The sequence below is a fragment of the Drosophila mauritiana genome, chromosome 2R (assembly GCF_004382145.1).
Source record: "Drosophila mauritiana strain mau12 chromosome 2R, ASM438214v1, whole genome shotgun sequence".
NCBI classification, from domain to species: Eukaryota; Metazoa; Arthropoda; class Insecta; order Diptera; family Drosophilidae; genus Drosophila; species Drosophila mauritiana.
The window spans coordinates 6,297,461-6,319,498 of NC_046668.1; the positions used below are offsets into that span (position 1 = coordinate 6,297,461).

Consider the following 22,038-nt stretch of genomic DNA (forward strand, 5'->3'; position numbering starts at 1 on the left):
CAAACATCTGTTGCTGCTTCTTATTTTCATACAATGAAATTCAATACCAGAATAACAACACGATAATCATTGCGAATTCTTCAAACTTAATGAGCCAAAACCAAACTACGGCAGTGAACAGTTGAGAGAGTCGAATGCCATAAACGCACTTAAAGATACATAAAACGAAAAAATAAAACGAAAAAACACTATCGAGATTCGTCGGCGACAGATACAGATACAAATGGAGAGATACAGATAGGTTGGATATTTGCGCATTTGAGTTTCGCCATATGCTACATGCAACATGAAAGGGGCAGCCAGCGAAATGGATTATACAGGACTAAATTGAAGTGTGTTGAAGTGGAGGGGAGTGGGAGTGGAAGTGGGCGTGGTCTTGACATTTACCTTTGCATTGTACGACTCATGCCGATTTTCCGGTTTCATAAGAATGCTGGATGCGACGAGCGACAGGATATATGGGCGAAAATATAACAGCACTCCAGATGGTTCTGGTTTTAGCGAGAGTTGGCTGCTGTGCTGCTGCTGGCAATTAGCTCGGCTCTTCCCCTCGTTTTCGTTTTCAATTGCACTTTTTGCTACTTTTTTGCTTGATTTTTCTTCTTGCTTGCTCTTTTTTTGAATTTTTCTTTTTTCTTGCTATGTTTTAGACACACTAGACACACGCGCACTCGGGAAATTTCTCTTGTTTGGCTATGGCTACGGCTATATGGCTATGGTTATATATTTGTATGTATGTTATTTGGTTCACACACGAAACAACAACGTTACAACGTTAACAACATATGGTCCAAAGGCAGTTCAGCTTGGGTGTAGCCAGGCGAACATATGTTGGCTCTGCCACTCGATGTGGGCGCAGTTGAGTGGGCGGGTGGTGGTGGTGGCGAAGCAACAGTCCTGTTGCCAGAATGTTCGTTGCCTCGATTTTTCCGCTGGGGCTTTCGGAATTTCCTTCGCTCTTTCTAGACTTTTCGATGGACACCTCTCGGTCGGTCGGTCGGTGTTATACTATGTGTGTTTAGTACAAGGAGCCGATTGAATTCTGCTTAGCAAGACGCTGGCTTGACTGCTCTAGCTGTTTATTTGGTCTGCTCTTTTCAGTTGTCAGCCGTCTTATTTGAATTTAATAATGCAGTTTCTTTATGAGTACAGAGGATGTGCGTTGTGTCTTGATTCTGGCTTTCGCACGCGGTCACTCTCGTTGAACGACTGATTTCAACGGCAATTGGCGTTGGCATGAAACTTGACTACGCGGCCATTCCACCGCTCGAGTTGAGTGAGAAAAGCTCTGGCTCTGGCGGCGGAAAGCTCGCTCAATTGAGTGAAAATCAAACCAAATGAAACTGCAGGCCGAGCTGATCCCATTCGAAAGTTTAATTATATTTTGCGCCACCGACACTAGTTGCTATGCTGTTATTTTATTTATTTCGCTTTTTCGACTTCTGTTTTTCGCTTTTTCGAAACCGGCAAAGCGAGCAAACTTCGATCAGAAGACAACAATAAACACACACACACACACGCTCACGCACACACACATGGCGTTGAGTGCTTTGTTTGTGGCCTGCTAACGGCACAATTACGTCAGAAATATAAGCTTTTTCGGCTTTCTGGCAGCTCCTAAAAGAATTTAATTAATTAAATTTTAAACTATCGCAAATGTGCCTTTTTCAATGCAGTCGGTCGACTTCGATTGAAAGCTCAAACTAAAAAGTTGCCTTTTGGCGTTTCAACTCGAGCATTTAATTGCTTTTTGTTGCCTTTGCTCTTTCATCGTTTGGTCAACAACGCTTTGCTCGACTTTTTATTTATTTTTAGAAATAAACAACTTATTTTTATTCGCATCTCTGGCTATTTGTTCTGCTCTTCAATTAGTTGTTTATTTTCGTACAATCACTTTAGATCATGTATACGACATGTGGGCCGAAAATTTGGAGGAAACGATGGCCAAGTTGAACCAATCAACAAATGCCAAAACGTGATTAAAACAACGCATTCTATAAACAGAAATCTAGTCAAGAACAAAAACAAAAAAGACTTTTATAAAAAACACACAGAAATGCTAATGCGGCTTATCATCAACAAGAAACCGATTTAAGTTCCTTTTACTTTTACAAAGTTTGGCTTTTTTTATAACAAAAAGTGTACGCTTCGTATTTTAAAAAATAATTAAATATATATATATATGTATAGAATAGATTGCTTGTTGGTGTACCCAGTGTCACAACACGAAATATTACAAAATATATATATTACGCATACGCAGTGTGACGCACGCATGGAAAATTTGTACACCAATTTCTAAATCAATTAAGAATTAATCAGCGGCAGTTCTTTGCATGCTAAGCATATGAATTCAAATGGATTTAAACCACTGCGTTTAAATGTTTTAAACGTTTTGCCAACGCATACAATACGGTAATCAAAAATGAAGCAATAGCAATAGCAATCTCCCCATTCGAATTACCATATATATTTTTGATGCAGATACCGATCTTGGCACAATCTCGTTTCGGATGTGAACTGCTGTTGGTGCTGCTTTCGCTTCAGCTATCAGCAAAAACAGCATCATTGGGAGTACGATTATAGCCGTAGGAGTAGAGAGTACCAGGACTTATGGGCTTCGCTTATCGCACGGCTGCTCCTGACAACGTCAAACAAAAACCAAAAAACAAACAAACCAAGTAAAAAAGAAGCAATTTCTGATGTCGCTGCTGCTGTTTTGGCCCTGCTAATTGCAATTAGTGGCCAATGACGTCGAGGGGCCGACAGACAGACAGACACGTGCCACCAAAGCACCCAAAAGCACCACCACCACCCAAAGTGGGTGTTTCTTGTTTCGCTATCTCAAACATATGCATTTGCCATGCATTTTTCCATTGCCTGCCATCGAGTTTGTTTGTTTGTTGGCGGCCCGTGTAAAAATAGTTTAAAGCCCTACAAAACAAACCGAAGCCACGACAACCAAATATAATGGCTAGTACGCTAGATAGGATCGTGGCCCAAACATGTGACTATGCCCAATAATTAATTTACAAATTACGTTCTAAACTAAAAGTCCGAGCTTAAAGGTACGCCAGCAACAACAACAGCAACAGCAATCTTGTCTGCAGAAAAGACCTTGCTTTCGATTTTCAAAATGTGTTTACTACACTCTGAGGCACACACACACATTCACACTCTCACACACACACTCAACGCAAAACAAGAAACGTTCAAATTGCTATTTTATTCACTGAAATCCGCGACGCTGAATACCAAAAACGCCAATAAAAACAGAAACAAGAATAAATAAAAAATTCATATTGAAGAAAAAAAAATTATAGAGAATCAGCGAGCTGAGAGCACTCAAGACAGACCATTCGATTGTATTTTGTAATTAATATTTCAAATTAGCATAACTTTGAAAACAAACAAAAAAAACTGTAAGGCAATTTACAACACTAAAAAAGAGCTACTAATTCAAAGCGATAACCAATGGGAGATTAATTGCTATCAAAAGTAATGGAAAATCTTGCAAAAAATCGAAAGTAATTGAAACTAATTAAATTTGAAATCGTTTCGAAAAGGGTAAACAGAAATGAAACGCCAAACTAAGATTACTTTCTCATTAAAAACAAAAACGTTTTGGCAATTAAAGTTAATTATCGAACCAGTGGTGGTAAATTGTTTCCGAGCGAAACCAGATAAATTCAAATAAATTGCCAAAATAATTTGTAAACTGTATCCGAGCATTCCACCTGCTGCCAACCTGGATTGTTCCCACTTCTGCCAACCAATTCCCGTTGGAAACCTCCACATTACAAACATTTCTGACTTTTGATTGTGATAGCAAAGACATGTTCGACGATTGTCTTTGGTAAGACCGCAGACAATGGGACAATATCAGCAAGAGCAAAGACACATATACATATACATATAATATAAGTAGGAAAAAACCAAAGACGGCCGATAGCCAACAACAAGTTCTGGCTGGAACTTGTTGACGACTTCACTTTTGCTCGGCTGGCCAAAAAGTGTGTTTTGCCTTACTTTTGCGTGTGTGTGTGTATCTGTGTAATACAGATAGATGTATAAAAGACACCTTTCAAGACTGGTTTAGTTTGCCCAGCTCAGTTCGCTGCTTCTGTTGCACTTATAGTCCAACCGCCCCCCTCCCGCCATTAGCCACCACACCCCTCCAACTGTAGCGACTCTACTCTAATGCAATCAAATCGGCCTTTGTGTGTGTGTGTTAGCCATATTGGGTGTTGGCCAGCAGCTGTTGCTAGTTGTTGCTATTTGCTGTTCGCTGTTTGTTGTTTGTGTTCTTCAGTCGCTTTGGAAAAAATGTCGTTTGATTATGGCTGGCCGAGAGAATGCAAAGTGAATTGTTGAAATATTGAATTAAGACCAAAGTCTGTGTCGCATAATCGCACGCTCACTGCCAATTTATTTATCTATCCATCAACTCCGTCCGCTTGGTTCACCCACTTTCAGGGCCACTTTTTACCTTATCTGTTGGCCAGCTATTTAGCCAGCATTTCAGTCGCTTATTGCATTCGCTTTTATGCAAGAATTTCAAATTGCAGCCGCAACAGTACGGCCAAACAAAAAGTGAAAGTCACCCAGCCAGCAGTGAGCCACAAAGCTCGAATATTACGTATACGCAGCGTTGATCAGCGTTGAAAGCGCAACAGGCTGAGCGGCAGAAGATTGGCCAGAACGAAGACGCCACCGCATCGAATCGAATTGAATCGCATTGAAGTAGCATCCTGGATGCGAGGCACGTTCTCGCCGCCGGCGGATTGCAGATTAACGATCTCCTCATCCCAACACACGCCCACGCAGAAACGACCTTAATTGTGTCCGTGTCGAAGTTTCTGAAAGTGTGTGCTTGTTTTTCTTTTTTTCTTTCTTTTTCCGTTTCTTATTGCAGCACGTCAAGAAACGACTCCAAGGGCAGTCGCAGTAATAGCAGCGGCAGCAGCAGCAATGCAACGCATGCACTCCACATAAATTGCATACAGTCAAGTCACGTGGGAAGGACCAAGCGAATAAAACAACAAGCTTAGAAGAATCCCAAAGGGAGTCGTTCCAGCTGAATGAATGAATGTTCCTACCAGTAAAGACTATCATTCTCTATTGCTCGAATTAGAACTTAATCTCCGCCCTGTTGCTGGTTGCTGCGCATAGAGTGCCCACTGTGGCAACGCTCACTTTGCAGACACGGACACATTAGAATGGCCTGAGGCTGGAACTGGTTGCAGCAGCTGTGTCCTAACACTCTTCAGTCGTCGGGTAGCCGAACTAACGCGTCCCCAAGTCACCAAGTCACCCAGTCGCGGGTAACCAACAACGCCTCCATGGAGGCAACAGCCTCCGCTAACGAGCTCGTGCAGCTCCGCGGCTCTGCGGCTCCGTCTCTGATTTAAACTCCAATCGCTAATGCAACTGCAACTGCAACTGCAACTGCGGCACAACAACGCACAAGAATTGCCATGAACCAATTTGATAATACAAAGCACACCCCCCACCGCTGCGCTCACTCACACACACGCACAGCAATTATTATTATTCGGTTTGCCATTTTTTTCAGACGTTTTCGTTTGAAAATTGAAAGTTGTCTGGTCGTCGCCGGGAGCGAGTGAAGCGTGAAACGGCGACACATTGCTAGCACCTAAGCCCCAAGGATAACATCCTGTCGCCCGGATGTCGCCGCCGGTGAGCCGAGGACGAGGACACCATAAGGGCAGGATCGACGGCATGGTCAGGGATTGGATGGCTAAATCTCTCCCGCTTTCGTTGGCTTACTTCCCTCGGAAAATTATAATTGTGTTCCAAAAGTGAGGTACACTCGAAATATTCGTATGAAATCGAATGCAATTGCAAGTAAGCAAATATCCTGCGGCTTTACTAATAGTTTGACATTCTACCTATGATATTATTTAAACAAAATTGCTTAGTAATGGTGTAACAGAGTGCGTGGAACTATCTTCACAACTGGTTTACTTATATAGTTATCTCAGAAACTCGATTTATACGGACGGACATGCGGACATACGGACAAACGGACAAACGGACACCTTTAAATCGAATAGGCTAGTGTTCCTATAGCTTGTATATATATATATAAAGTCCTGTACAACGAATAATATCTTGCGATTCCAATCCTTTCAATATACCTACTCAATGTTATTTCCCAGTGTTTCCATGTGGGTGTCGAGTGCGAAATACTCGTAAATTGGTGCTAAGCACTTACACGTTTTATCACAACGACCCACACGAACCCACGACAGCAGGCCAAAGGGCTCCGGACCGCAGATTAACCCGTGCTACATCCGATGCTGGATCCGGAGTAGCTACCATCTCACTCTTACACTTCCGCCGTACGCACGATGCTCCGTACGCCGAGCTCCGTGCTCCGTACTCATTTTGTCGATTCCGATTGCGATTTCTGAGTGCGAAGGTATTATTCTCGACTGAGTGAGTTGCCTTATTTGCAATTTAGTTAGCTAAAAATAGAATTCCCATTGACGCTGGCGTGGGCGGCATATCGAAAAAAAAGCGGCAAACACAAATAAAGAAAATAAAAAGAGAAAGAAAAGGAAATGGAGGAAATTGTAGGGGAATATTTTCTTGGAAGAAATTACTGAATATTAAATACTCTCATTACAGAAAAAAAAATATAAAATATATATATAAATATATAGGAGGATCGGCTTGTTCTAAAAGTAGATTTTCAATGCAAAAGCCTGAGAATGGAAATTATGTGTATTTTTATCAAAAAGAAACTGAAACTGAAGCTGATTGTAATCCCTTCACAAGTCGAAATTTTCACGGTAACCACAAAAGATATCATCATCAAAAGGTGTAACTTTCACCTTCGTTTTAATTGTCGGCTTTGGCAAAAGTTTTCAGCGCATCTAGGGGATAAGCCCTTCTTTTTGAAACGCCAACGCAGCAAGACAGATGCCAAAGGCAGCGAAGAAAGGCACCCAAGGATGTCGGGCGAGAACAAGGACCGCAAATTCGCACATCCTTGCAGCAACCTGCCACAGATCCCTAAACGACGTCAGCGTTAAATTGAGTAAGTAATGAAAAATCGATAAGCCGGTTCGCAACTGGCTTCCATACGGAGCACTATGGGAGTCGGGCGGCTAGGCGGCTGGGGGATTTGGAGGTTGAGTTGACCAGGAACGGAGGCGGAGCTACTCCCCCAGTCAACAGGAGGTTGGCAGCCGACAGGCGCCCGTTGTCCCTTGTGGTTTGTCGGCCACTGAAATAAATATTTGTGTACTTTTTTTTATACCTATTATATTTCTCAATTCACAGTTACTTCCAACTAATTATTTTGACATTTAAATATTGTGAGAATAAACAAAGTTTTAAGAAGGCTTTATTTCTAAAAGTTCTTAACTTCGAAGCTGTTTTGGCAGAGAAACAATATACTAGTTCATTCCTTTCTAATAAATAAATATAAAATATGTAATGTATCAATTTGTTTTTAAGTTACTAAATTAATCTACTACTTTTGCCACTTATTTTTCCCAGTGTCTTCCAATCGGAGCTCCCATTCAGACGGACTTTGCAAGGCTGCTGGCGCCTGCTGCCAGCATGAAAAAGAGCCAAGAAACGGGGCCCGAAGGGAAAAACGACCCAAGAGGGGGTGGTGAGGGGTGAGGGTTGTAGGGCGGAAGACGGGTGGGCGTGGCCTTTTGCCGTACATGGCGCCGGAGTACCGTGATGGGCGTGGGCGTGCGCATGACCAGCAATATAACATTCAATTAAGTGCAATTTAAGCTTAACTAGTGCATTACGTAAGTCCTCCAACAGGAACAGGATAGGATTGGCAATGGAATTGGCCGACTGGGCGACACATATAATTATCGTTAAGGCTATTTTTTGCCATTCTTGCCCTAAGGACTGCTGGTGAAATCATAAATGCTCCGGTTCCCTTGTGCAGCGATTGTAAATTGAATTTTAGGCATAGCACATCACCCCAGGAGGTTACTAACTTATTATAGTTACTAACTATTATATTATAGTAAGCGAAAGTTTAAATGTATATCATTCTTTCGCGGAGACTTACGTGGACTCCCACAGATCAGTCCGTATCAAATTAGTCTAGACCATATCTAACCCAATTGGATATGAATAAGCCCTTATTTCTAAAAGTTCTTAAAATCAACCTTATCTTTATAGATCATATATTAATATAGATCATTTACAAGACAATGGGGAATTAAGTGCCTGGATACTTTACTCAGGGGAACTACTAAGCAACTGAGGTCTACGATCTTGCCCAAGGTAACCGAGCTAACCGTAGTAATCGATCATGCTAGTGAAAAACTCCGTGCCCTGGAAAATAAACTCCATAAGCTGCTTTATCTTATGCCCACATCCGCTCGGATACCAATCCACCCACTTCACCGTACGACCACCCACTTTTCTCGTACTCCCTGCGTGGAGTGGGTGGTGAATGTTATCTGATGGTTTCAGTCACCACACAATACTCGTTCGCGAATAATGACAAATCACGCCCGCTTTGCCGCTCTTTTGCGTAAGTTACACGGGCTTGCAGGCCAGGACCATGCCCACACGTTTACGCCCGCCCACGCGTTTGGGAATTACGCATGCTGACGTCACCGTGAATGGCCAAAAAGGAGTGGCGAGGGGCGTTGGCGGGTGGTGGGTGGTGGGAACGAGACAGTAGAACCTTCTAGCAGACGCCAGAAACTGCGTCATTCATTCATGGATACCCACAATCTTTGTCGTAGGTTGGGCACGCCAGAAAGAGACAGCGACGCCGATAGAAAGAGAGAGGAGAGAGGGTTGTGTGGGAGGCATAGGTGTACCGGGTTTCGTGCATTTCATTCATAAAATTCCATCGAGTAGGAGCGAAAGAGCAAGTCCTTCGATGACCTTCGTCACTGCGCAGGCCTTGAGCGGAATTCGCAACTTTGAGTGAAAGCTTCGATGCGAACAAGTTGGAAAAAAGAACCAAGTGACCTTTCCACACTAAATGTATGTACATATAGCCCACTAGAACAACACAACAAAGAAAAAAAAAATCAAGCCGGCTTAGCATATGGCCAGAATCGGTATTACATTCGGCCAAACCCTCAAAACATATTGCCATAAACTGACGGATTTATGGCTTAAACCGAGGGGTTTTGGCGGGTGGCGGCTGTGTGCAAATCTCACTCGCGCATTCGATTTGAATTCAAGGTTGATTCGAAATGTCAAAATTGCAGATGCGACGTCTTCGAATCAAGTTTGCACTTGGCTGCGAATCGAAACGAGTTATCCAATCCAATCGCAAAGAGCATTGGAGCAAAATATTACTAATGATCGGCATTATGACGACAACGATGATGGCGGGGGGCAGCAGGTGGGGCAGTGGGTGGCGAGTGGGCGCTAAGGCAGGCGAAACCTTTTGGATTCCACAGCAAACCCGTATTATAATTTATTGTGTAATGAATGCAGAAAATGCTGGAGCTCGATGAGATGTTCAAGTCGATGGGGGTATACCCAGCAATGCAGAGGATCAGTTAAGATTCACCATTCATTATTTATTTTTAATTTAAGAAGAGTTAGTTTCTAGAGTTAGTTAGTTAGAGTTAGTTTAGTTCTCTAACGGAAAAGAATTTTACACACTTTCTATAAATTACTCTTGGTAGAGCGTTTCGTCACGTACTAAGCCATCGCTAGGCCAAGAAAAATTAAGCTTGCCATAAGAAATGACAAATTACAAATCAAAGAACTTCGATTCCTGAAGAGCAGTGCAGAGACATAGTCGATCGACCCTCTCGCTCGCGTAGGGCAAGAGCAACGGCGAATGAAACGAGACAAGTGAGTGCTAGCGTCTCCCGCCCCCTCTGCACCGCCCCACCCCCCCGCTCTTTAATGCAGTTGGCATGCAAAACAGATAAGCAAATACAATGTACCGTTGCTTTATTGAGCGGCTGCGAATTCAGCAGACAAAATAATTGAAAGGCAAGTTGAAAGCTTTGGGGCGAGGCCCTGTTTTTTTTTTGGGTTATTGGGATTTCTTTCGATTCAATTCGATTCGATCCGATCCGAAACGATACGATTCGATCGAACGAACGAACGAGAAGCGGTGGAAAACTCCAGTTACTTGCATCTTACTTGATCGCGAGTCGCAAAAATGCAGTTCAACTCAAGAGCTTGGTTTCTGCGTCTTCGTTTTTGGTTTTTTCGAGTGGTTCTGTACGAAAATTCATATACATGCTTATAGGCAAAAGTGAATGTCCACCGAAAAGTCCTTGAAACCTGAAACCGATCTTTCCAGTTTGGCGCACAAAGACACAGTGAACTGTTGCTATAGCTGGTGCTTTGTGGCGGTAGCTGCAGGTTCTACACTGACAGAAAATGCAATGAACTTATTAAATATAAATAGAATGGTATTTAAAATGAAGCGTACTTTGAATTTCTCAATTTGCATGAAGTATTACTATACTACGCGCATAGTTTCGCTCAGTGCACAACTAGCTGTATTGCTACTGCCTGCCGTCACGTCAGTTTTTCAGCTTGAAGCTGCAGACAAGCTCCACTTGGCTCAAAAACTTGGACTGGGTGTCGGTTCTGGGTGTTTGGGCTTGGGCTTGGGTTTGGGTAATCCTTCATTCACCTGATCAGATCTGGAGGGTGGGCACTGGACGGCCACGAAGTATTTGGGTTGCCAGTAGGTGTGGTTCTGTTTTGATATAAATCAAAATACAATAACCATTTGATACGTCGAATGCAAACGCTGATATACTATTAACCGACCAGCGAGTGACAGGCAGTCTAAGCGGATGTACACACTCAGCAACAACGAGTTCTACGGCAAATCAGCGAGTAATAAGGTTTTCGTAGATTTGCAATGTCCTAGGTAAAACATAGTGTAGAGTTATGACTACAAGAACTGGAATTCGCAGCAGCTAGCCCTTTTCCTTCCTCTTTCTCTTGGCCACACAATGAGCCATAATGCGATTACATAACCATTTTGATCCGAGCGAAACAATTAAGCGGACACAGCTCAGCATCCAGCGATCGAGTTTGCTGAAGATAAATCAAAAGGCCCCAATGCTTCGCTTTTGACCAAAACCAAGAGCTTAAGGCTGAAAATGAAAATGAAGCTGAAGCTGAAGCTGAAACTGAAACTGAACCGAGTTAAGCCAACTGAAGTAAAGTGAACTGAACTCGGCTGAGGCGAATAAAGCTGGGGCGCAGCCGTAGCCACCTGCATTGAATTGACATTGAAGGCAGTTGTTATTGTTGTTCATGTTGTTGTTGTTAACTATAGTGCTATAGGTTGTTTTGCTAACTTGGCGGCAAGAGACTAAGAGACAGGCCAAACCTACCAATGTTTGTTGCTGTTGCTGTAAATGCGTTCATTCCACGCTGCCTTTCATTTCTTGCAATTGGCGTTTTAATTTGCCTGTTTAACCACATCAGCAGAAAGCAACAACAACAGCAGCAGCAGCCCAATGAATATGCATGCAAACAAAATCAGCTTATACAATGCGATTTATATTCATAAGTATTTATATACATATACATTTAAAAGTGAGTGTGCCAGCAGCAGTCCATAACCGACAGGCTGCAATCAAATTGAACCGATTATAGTTTTGAAATGAGTTTAAGCCCCATAAGTGGTGTGCGATTGATTAGAACTTAAAACGCCCAGTGGAAACCGTTTAATTATTACACGAACTAAGCCCACAAATGGCGTTGCCAATTTGCAGCCTGATTTGTGGGAGTAGTGGGGAAAATATTAGCAATTTGGATGCCTAATTTATAATATATTTATTATTTATTCATATTTTTGACAGTCCTGCACTTGGGGATTCAGTACTAATATGGCTGATTAATGTTACTTTTTATCATCGAAGCTTAAAGTGTTTAAAGTGTTTCTTAAGTCTAGCGAGTACCATGTAAAGTATATAATTACAAGTGTTAAACAACAAACTTTGCTTATATTTTCACATTTCGTAAATAACAACACTATTGTGAATGAGAAGGAGAGCCTTTAAATTCCAACCTCAAGCCAATTTAAAATATGTAATTAAGTGGAGCATTAATTACTCTAGCTACACTCAAAACAAAGTAATTGCTATAAGGTCTCTTGTCTGCCGATGTTTTCGAGCACATACCGCTCTCGAGTGTTGAAACACTTCAAAATAACTCGACAAAAAAAAACTCGATACAAAGTGTTTGTGGCTCTTCTTGAATTTTCGTTTTCGTTTTTTCCTATTTTTTTGCGCATTAGCAGCGGCGAAACGGAGTTGGCAAATGGCCGTAAGCCAAAATATGAAAAAATAAATAACAATAGCTGCGCAAAAATAGATACATATACATATATTCAGCTTTGGACATTCCAGCACCTGTTAACTATGGTTTGCGTGAAGTCGCATTGAAAATTCCAAGAAATCATCGGCCACAAATGCAGAAACGGTTTCTTGCACTAGTCTCTAAATAAATATGTACAAACCGACCACAAGATATGCGATATTAATGAACGACCTTGCCAAAGGCAATCTTCATCTTCTTCAAGCGGAGTCGAAAGCAAAAAAAAAGAAAAATGACTCTTCGACTTTGGCAATAAAAGAATTAGCGGCTCTAATGCCCGAGCCGTAACTGAAAAATTGGCAACGAAATGGGTAAAAAACACTGCGTATTTTTGGCCATTTGCCTCCACTGCTTCTTTAATAACAAAAGCGGAACCGTAAACGATTTGGAGCAAAGTGGATTTGGGCGCACAAGCAGACTTCTTTGTGAAAGAATAACGTCCGTTTCAACATATCCGCATTCTAAGATACGCTCCACATCGCAAAAACTTCACAATTCGATAATTAAGGTGGGGAGTGGGAAAAACTCAAATGTCCGATTTTGGTAGTTTTCAATGTTAACACTACACACGTGATGTTGACTCACTCGAGATTCGCTGGGAACACACACTGAATACACTGAATACACTGAATATTCAATTGTTCACTCACTTCGATTACGATTACGCGCAATTGACAAGCGAGTGTTGAAGCAATTATAAATCAGAATCTGATGTTACATGAATTGCAAATTATTTAACAGCAGATGCCATTACAAATTGGAGTCTGTGGTGATCGATACAAGTGCTTCCTAAAATAGATCCGCCAGTTTTAATAATAACTTCTTAAATAGACATTGCGATATAATTATAAATAGGATTAAACTACGTTCTACAGTTGGCAATTGTATTGTACTGCATTTAATTCAGAATAAAGGCTAACATTAATATGAAAATCTACTTTAATTCCAATAATTGAACACCATTTTATAAGCTTTGTAACAAGTTAGATCTGGCGGATTTATCGATTATCGATAGCCACACCTATCAATTAAAAGTACCAAATTCATTGAATTAGTAATCGTTCGGGTATTACCAATAAATACAGCCTTTGGTTTTAATTGGGACACCTTTAGACCCAAATTCGAAAAATCGTTTCATCATTTCGCAGTACAATTTTGGCAAAACAATTTATTTTTGCCTCGTCATAATTGCGGGAAAATTGGTATAAATAATTTTCTACATTTCGGTCGTTTCTACATTTGTTGATTTTTTTGTTTTGCCTAGTCACAGTGAAGCGTAAACAAAAACATTTTACAAAAATCGCAGCAAATCCGATTCAACCCACTTATTATTGTTTAAAAATTTGATTTAACCTTACATATGTGTGTATATATGTGTGCGTGTGTGCGTTCTTTTCATTATTTTGAACAACAAAAGCGAAGACAGCCCAAAAATGTTGATAATTGCCGGAAGTAACTTGTGTCACGCACAGACAGACAAAAACACACACACACAGAAGACAATAGATAATTTATATTTTTTTATCAAAAGAGGTAATTGGCAACATTCGAACCTATTTCTAGGCTTTACTTCCAGGAATCGCAATTGCACAACACTTATCAGCCGAAGAAGTACTTCATTGCCAGCTAACCGCCGATCTCAAAACATTCCATGGAAATCGATTCTACTCGGGATTTCAATGGCCCACCGCCGGCCGATTCAACCGCTTAACAGAAGCCGATTTAAATGTCAGTAAAGCCGCTAGTCAAGCATAAATGTTAAATGTCTTTTAAATACCAAATAGAGGAGGCCGCAAATGAAAACACACACACCAGTGCTAAACAGCAAAGTGGCATCATAAATTAGCTACCAAATGCTCTGAACCAAAAAATTTGTACTTTGATTTTACATCCATTATAATTGCAACTATAAGTTAATTTATAGATTCTTTTGAAGAGCAAACAATATTTTGAAGTGTACAACTGGTTTAAAATGAAATAGACTGTTATTTGCAAACATATGTGTACATATATTTTTAATAGCTACCCCTAAGAGCCACAACAAATAGGAAAAACAATCATAATTCACAGAAGACAACTGAACAATAAAAACTTATAAACAACGTGCAAATCAAAATAACAAAATAAATTCCAAAAGTTTAAATACGTTTTTAACTAACACTTAACTGCAATCCTTCAAATGGAAGTTTTCGCTTAAAAACACACCATTTTCGTTTGCTGTTTTCAAAATATTCCACTGTTTATTTTGACAGCAAATGGGGCGATGGTACCACGCAAATGACACAAAAACGAAAAGATATAATCGTTTTCAAACCACCGCGAATGATTGATGGGATCGTAAATGCTTTTTTATGCGAACTTAAAGCTTCTGACAATAAATGCATAATACCTTTTGGCAGTGTATCACAATAACAATATCACCGGAGCTAAACTGCAACAACCACGGCGGCAAAATGCCGATTGCAAGTCAAACTCGGAGATTAGGCGAAGCTGAAAAAAATTTGAAAGGTGCACGCGAATGCATTGCAAGGCATTTTGTTGCATTTGCAACAAAGGAATGCAAGTGGCAGCGACTAACAAGTAATTTACGTACACACTCGCAACAACATGCACGTATGTACGCGTATGTACATATGTATGCACATATAACTGGCGTCTATTTTGTCCACAAAAACCTACAGATGCCTAGGAAACCCTAGCGGGCGGTTTTGTATCTTTGTATCTTTGAGATTGGAAAACATGAAAAGGAAAGCAAAAGCGCTGCACCGAACCCACAGATACCCTTTGATCAAATCTAGTGATCAGTATTTCATTTTTCATTACTTATTACTTATGCAAGTATGTATCTTTCAGTAGTCTAACTATCAGTAATCTACTTATACAAATATGTATCTACAACTTACAAGCTTACATCCTATGAAAATATAGATATTAGATTAGCAAACTTGCAGTCAAAACAACTATACCCTCGAAATGGAAAGCGATAACAATAGCAACAATAGCTTCTGTTGAGCACAAAGTAAGCAAACAGCAGTTATTGTTTTTCGACACATTGCTCAAATATTTGTATCTATGTATGTGCATATGTACAAGCAGTTTGTTACGACATCGAATGAGTTTCTAACGAGCGACTGGACGGACATCCCCGCGGGTTCAACCAACTTTCGGTCAAATCAAGTGCACTCACTTGCTCCAGAGATTCATTGATGATCGCTGCGCTGACAGGCGATGTCTACTCTTTTGAGCCATGGTTATCAGTTACAACCTCTGGGCCCAAAACATTGTAGTGCGATTTGCGTTTACGCTTCGCTTTTGCTCGAGTGGCATCAGGAATCAATGCAATGCAACGCAATCTCGGATCTGTTGGAGTGCGCCTTAAAAATAAACACAATTCCGTTGAGTGGTGTTGTCGCTGCCTTATCAACGTCGATTGAACCTGCATTTTCAGCGTTTCTCCTTCTCTCTCCCTCTTAGCTTTTCTTCTCGCTTTCTTATCGCGACATTCGGCAGGCAGCAGGCAACAGGCAACAAAATATAAATACAAATATAGACACATTGTCGTAGAAATAAATGGTCATACGTATGGGAATGCATTCGCCACTCGAGTGGCGACCGCAAACATTTCGAGCTCCTCCGCATTTCTACACTTCTTATCGCCGTGCTGACCACTTGGATGGCTTTGTTTTTACTTTTACTCCACAGCCTGTTATTATGCTGCCACACACACACAAACACACACTGAAACACACCCAAGTTGCCCATAGATATGCTGTGATGTCAGGTTGGGGGGTCATCGCCATCCCAACAGACTTTGCCTCTGCCGGCGTCGATTGCCGTCGCCTCTGATTTCGCAGGCGCCAGCCATTATTCCCGTGGCATTATCGGGTGTCTCCCTAATTACAGGGTCCATTGTCTTCCCTAATTAGCGACGGGCGGAGTGGGAGGGAAAGTGGGTCCACCTTGCGTCGCCAGCGCTTAACTGCCCCGCACAGAATTAAACTCAACTTTAAGCGGTATAGTATAGTTGGTATATCTCTAAACACAACCGATACTAAGTATTAAGTGTGTGATATCTACTATAAGAAAAAGTACCTGAAACATTCAAAATTGGATTTCATTTTTGTTTAAAAAACAAGTTTCCTAAGAGCTGTCTAAATTCCTTTTTAAATTCCAGCTTCAGGTGATATGTATATGTATGTATGTATGTATGTATATGTCTTATACATACATTCATGTACTCATAAAGAACTAGATGCCGTTAGAAATTCACATATGATATGTAACATTACAAATTGAATTCGTTGTTTAAAAAATCAATTCCTTAATAGCACTCTAAAAACCTTTTTAAATTAAAATTAAATTTTAAATTGCCATATATTCAACCAATTACATATCAAATAGGTAAGATTAAGTGAACTTTCTGTACAATGCGTTGTATTTAGGATAGTTTCAATACTTTTATTTGTTTATTTTATTAAAGCAATTAAAAGAAACATGAAATACCTTTCATAAAGAACATCTCTACACGCATTCTACTTTCGTGAAGTGAGTATTACAATCGAAAACGCAGTTTATATTGCCTATTTTCAGGCTGGGCTTAAATGCTTTTATGCCTCGTACCAATTCAACATCTTTCATGGCCAAGATGAAACTGAATGGTTATGGGATGGGTACTTTGGCCCGCGGGTCCGTAGAGATAAATCTCAAAATTTGAGCTATCATGAAACTTTCTAGCCACGTTTATGCAGCCCCTTTCCTTTGTGGCCGTGGCAATTGAATTTATTATATTTTGCACGCTTTCTGGCAGCCACGATAAGCGTGTGGAATCTCAAGCACACGTGATTAGAAGCCCCTGACAATCCGAGCGATTTTATTTTCATTTTTAATTTGTTCTGCCAGTGATTTCCATAATCAAAGGAATCGCGCACACTACTGCAGTTTTTTTGTTTAACTTTTGATCGCTAATCGGACGGCTTTTTGCCAACAAAATCATATTTATAAATGATTTTTTACTACGCAGTTGAGTTGGTGGAAACCAACTGAAGCAAAAGTTGGCCCACACACAGCTGTGGCAATTCGCGAAAAACAATATGCAATTTGTAGCGTAATATTTACTGGCTCAAATAATAATAGAAAAGAGTATGATAATTAGGAAAAATATAATAGGCTTTGCACGCCACAGATACTCCGATATATATGTACATATATATATGCTGATAAGCACAGAAATATACCTACTTTTTAAATATATTTACCCAAAGAATCGACTGGAGAAGCTAACTGCTCGAGGTGGAGTTATATCAGTTGCCTCCACGCCAATAGAAAGTTCGTAACTCAGTCTGTTCTTTGTAAACACTTCCACCTGTCCATATAGCACACTCGCACTCACAAACAGAATCAAATGAGACTTGACGTAAGCAGAAGAGTTGATATATAGTACTTCAATACGTATATACAGAGGTGGTCAAAAGTATTTACACAACGAGCTTTTTTTTCAATTGTCAACTAATTGAAAAAAAAGCTCGTTGTGTAAATACTTTTGACCACCTCTGTATATACTCTACTTGTATGTGCAAACCCATATGTGCTTGTACAATCACCCTGCCTGATAAGCTTCAGAATATTTGCAAATCTCTGGCGAATCTGAATCTCTTCGAATCTTTGTGGAAATCCCCGCGTGATGGGAATTCCAGTCCAGTTCGGCATATGCGTTTCGAAACTGTAAGGCGAACTGCAAATTTGCTTTACAACAAGTTGTAAAGTTAAGTTTCGAGTTCAAATACAGTAAGGGCACATTCACATATTTATAGGAAACCAAAGACCAGAGCATCATAAATATTTATAGTTCCTAACTAACTGAATGATCTGTCACGATCGTTTAATCGCAACATTTGGTTGCCCACGTCCTGGGATTATTATTTAATATCCACTCTATTATAGAATATATTTAAAACGTCACTGTTTGGGATCATAAATAAGTGATTACATTTAAATGAGCTGCGAAAATAATCGAAAGCTATAAGAAAATAAGGCGCATGTTACGATTATAACAAAATAACACCTACTAAGCTTAGGAAGTTTGTTTTAATATTTTCTTTTTTATAAAACCTATGTGTTCCTACCTATAAAGACCGATATCAAATTTGAATAACTTCCATGGGCCCATAGTATATGTAAATAAGCATTGTAGAATTTTGTTAGTGGATACCAATTAGGTATTAAAATGTTTATAATGACATATTTCACTTTCTAAAGACGTTCCTCCTGCTTTAACTGCACATATGACAAACGGAGCTTTTTTCTGTATGACAACTTTAGCACTTATCTTATCAACTGGCTCGCTTCCGTTGTCCAAGTGTTGGCCACGTGTGAAGAGATTTGTTTCCAAGCCAAAACAATTTCACCAGTCAGTGGATAAATTCGGCCCACTGTGCCACAAACAAATTCACGTGGGGTATATGCAACTCTGCATGTGTGTGCGTGTGTCTGCGCCCAACGAGTAAACATCAACAGGCGGCGAGAGATCTAATTCTAATGATTCATTAGAAAACTTATGTTCGGATTGTTTTTCTCAAATATTCAATGTTTTCGTCTAGTTTTAGTTACCGCTTGAAGGCCAGCAAAGGCAATGCTAAGGCTAAACAAATTGTTGAATCAGTTGGTAAGGCGAAACGAAGGCAACTCGGCCAAAAATGCCGGTAATTGTGGAACTTTATGACTGGTTTAGATCTTTAGTCTAGTAAAGTAAAGTCTAGTAAATGAATCCCTTTGTCTGCGTCGAGCTTTCTAAATCATCCCATTTCATTGGCAATGTCTGCCAAAGCACAAACAAGTTTCACTTTTCGCATAAGTTTGTTTCTTTTCCTGAGTTTAGGAGGTTCGTTTAGAACTAGTTTTGGTAACTAGCCAAGTGCTGGCGGCACATGCTAATCAAACCACTTTCGGCTGATATTTTTCAACAATAAAATCGAACTTAAAAGTCAGAGACGTCAGCGGGAAATTTGCATAAAATACCTGAGACTCGAGATCGAGATTCGAACTTCTGGCAGCGATTTGGTTACCATATTAAGGGGTATCTTGAGTTGTTGGGCCAGAATATACATATATACATAAGCGGCCAGCGATTAAGAGTGACGAAGATTCAAGGCGAGACATCGTTATTTCCGTATATTAGCATCGCATTCGCCTCTCTCGATTGCACAAAATCGCTGCCGCTGTCGGCCAGGGCGTATACGTAATATTTTGTGCCAAGTGCATAACCGTAAATAGCAAACAAAAAGAATATACTACTCGTACAAAGGGAGGAGATAACAAACTGCAAAACAAATGCAAAAAAAAAAGGCCCACAAATCAGGGGTCTCAAGTTGTGCAGTATAGTTTGGACTCCATTTCGCAACTCCCGAAATGAAATCAGCTTATCAAAAATATATGGAAGACTAAGCACTTGCCTTGCTGCCTCTTTTCCCTTATCAAAGTTCTTGTTTGTGTGCCATTAATTATGGCTGCTTCCTTCGGTAGCTGCTGAAGCTGATTAGAGCGCAAACTTCTCGAAAGGTGGCAACAGTTCACGTATGGAAAGTTACGAAAGTTTGGGGGCCATCATTGGTTTCTTAGTCTATCTATATCAAGCATCTCTAATGTCTAATGGTATTCCTAGCCAAACTATAAATGCAGTGCTTATCTTCGCGCATTAACTTATCAAAATCATACCATTTGCACTTGAAAATCACAACTAAGTTCAAAGTTATATGATTTTAGTATTTAGATTATTGTATTCTATAAATAACTACATTTTATCATGTTTCAACGTGCATTTTTCTGTGGTATTTCCTGTTCTAAACCCATAATTGAGCACTTCCGTTTTAGGAATATAGTGTATATTACTATATAATCAATAAATTTTGCTAGAAATGCGGTGATTTCTTTCCATGTTTTTCCCCGATTCTAAAGTTCTTGCCTTTGTTTCGAACTTAAGCTAATATCTACTATTCAAGTTCACCACCTACCCTGCAGGTTTTCAAACTCTATATTTTAAAGATAGCAGATACAGAGACGCTAAAGTCAAACTGCCAACTGTGCCAATAAATAAGTTCGTCAACGCAAATAAACAGCGCACAAACCCATCGAATAATAATTAACTTAAACTTACTTCTAGACAAGATCTGTGCTATTATCCGTTCTGGACTCACCTGCATTATGGGATACGCGAGACGTCCTTTGCCGAGCCGCTCTATGATCGTCAGCTTGGTGGTGCTGGCCATGACTCCGGCGATGTTGGAGGAGGACAGGACCGGACGCGGCGGTGGTACGATGGGCACAAAGTCGCGATTCCTTTCGGCGAAGCTGCGATCGAACGAGTTGCGTCGATCGCTGTGGGAGCGTCTGTAGGCCACGTGGTTGCCATTACCACCGCCAGCGGTATTGGGCCCCCGACCCGCTTGTTGGCCATTTTGTGAGCTGTTGTACTGGGATACGCCCATGTAGGACTTGGACTTGCGATACTGCTTGGCGGAGTAGACAACCGGCTCCGGGTAATGGAGATCGCTGTGATTGCTGGCGGTCTCCGATCCGGAACTGGTTGACGACGACGAGAAGGAGGAGGCCGAAGCGGAGGAGGTGGATGCGGATGCGGAGGCTGTGGATGCGGTTACGGCGGTGGTCAGGCCGGAGATCATCGATGGCTTGGAGCATTTGGCACAGGGCACGGCCAAGGCGGCTGTCAGCAGTTCAGCGGGATTCATTTTTCCCACACCACTGTCCAATGTTGCCAATGTGTCCGAGATGTTGCTGCTCATGTTGCTGCTGCTCTTGCTGCTCATGTTGCTGTTGCTGCTCATGTTGCTGCTGTTGCTGTTTATGTCGATGCTGTTCCTGAAGCTGTTGCTTCTGTAGTTGCTGCTGTCGCGTGGCAGCGACTGCAGGAATATCTGTTGGCGTTGCGGCTTCGCTTTCTTGCCGCTGCGCTGCGACTGCTGCTGATTGCCTTTGCCTGCATTCTTTTTGTTGTTGCCGCTGTTGTTATTGCTGTTGGGCTTTGCGTTTTGGCCCTTGTTTGTTTTGTTGTTGTTGTTGTCTTTGTTGTTATTGTTGTTGTTGCTAAGTTTGTTGCTGTTTTCAATGTTGCTGCTATTCTTGCCCGCCGCCGGCAACATTGCCTCTTGCTGCCTCTCCTTGTCCTTGTCCGCCTTCTTGTTTACCATTTTTGGATTGCCCTGTTAACTGTTATCCGTGCTGCGCTTCTATAGTTCCGTTAGTTCTCTGCGTTCTACGTTCCGTGCGCAATTGGCTTTTGGATCGTGCTTGCGCTTGTGTTTTGTTGTTGTCGCTCTTGTCTCCGCTTATCTGGCTGTCTCACTCGCGCGCGCGCATTCGCTCTCGTTTTCGTTGAGCTTTTTTTGTGTTTTTAGTTGGTGGTGCCACGTTTTGTTGTTGGCGCGCTGCGATATTATATTTTGTATATTTTCGCTTGCGTTCTTTTTATTTTTATATTAAATGAGCTTTTGTTGTACACCTTTTGAAATGTTTTTAATCACGAAATTCACGAATGTTGTTTCTCACTTGCTAACACTTTTTTTAACTGCGTCTTTTCGGCGAAATTGCTGTTCTTCGTTTTGCTACCCCTTTTGGTTTGGATGACATTTACCGCAAGATAAGCAATTGAGAGAGAGAGCGAGAGCGGCGTCGATCACCATGTAAAGAGAGAAA

At 41.0% G+C, this 22,038-nt stretch overlaps 1 protein-coding gene across 2 annotated transcripts in view; it reads right to left on the bottom strand.

The window, feature by feature from the left end:
• The window catches only part of LOC117137818 (terminal nucleotidyltransferase 5C), a 41,604-nt gene that overhangs the window by 16,897 nt on the left and 2,669 nt on the right, over window positions 1-22,038 (bottom strand). The window contains exon 2 of one of the 2 annotated variants that reach the window (XM_033299496.1): window positions 20,523-21,953. In XM_033299496.1, the coding sequence (XP_033155387.1) occupies window positions 20,523-21,533 (1,011 nt within the window). In that variant the 5' untranslated portion in view covers window positions 21,534-21,953. Of the gene's footprint in view, window positions 1-387; window positions 1,224-20,522; window positions 21,954-22,038 lie in introns of those variants that run through there. The other variant, XM_033299498.1, reaches the window with a different exon arrangement.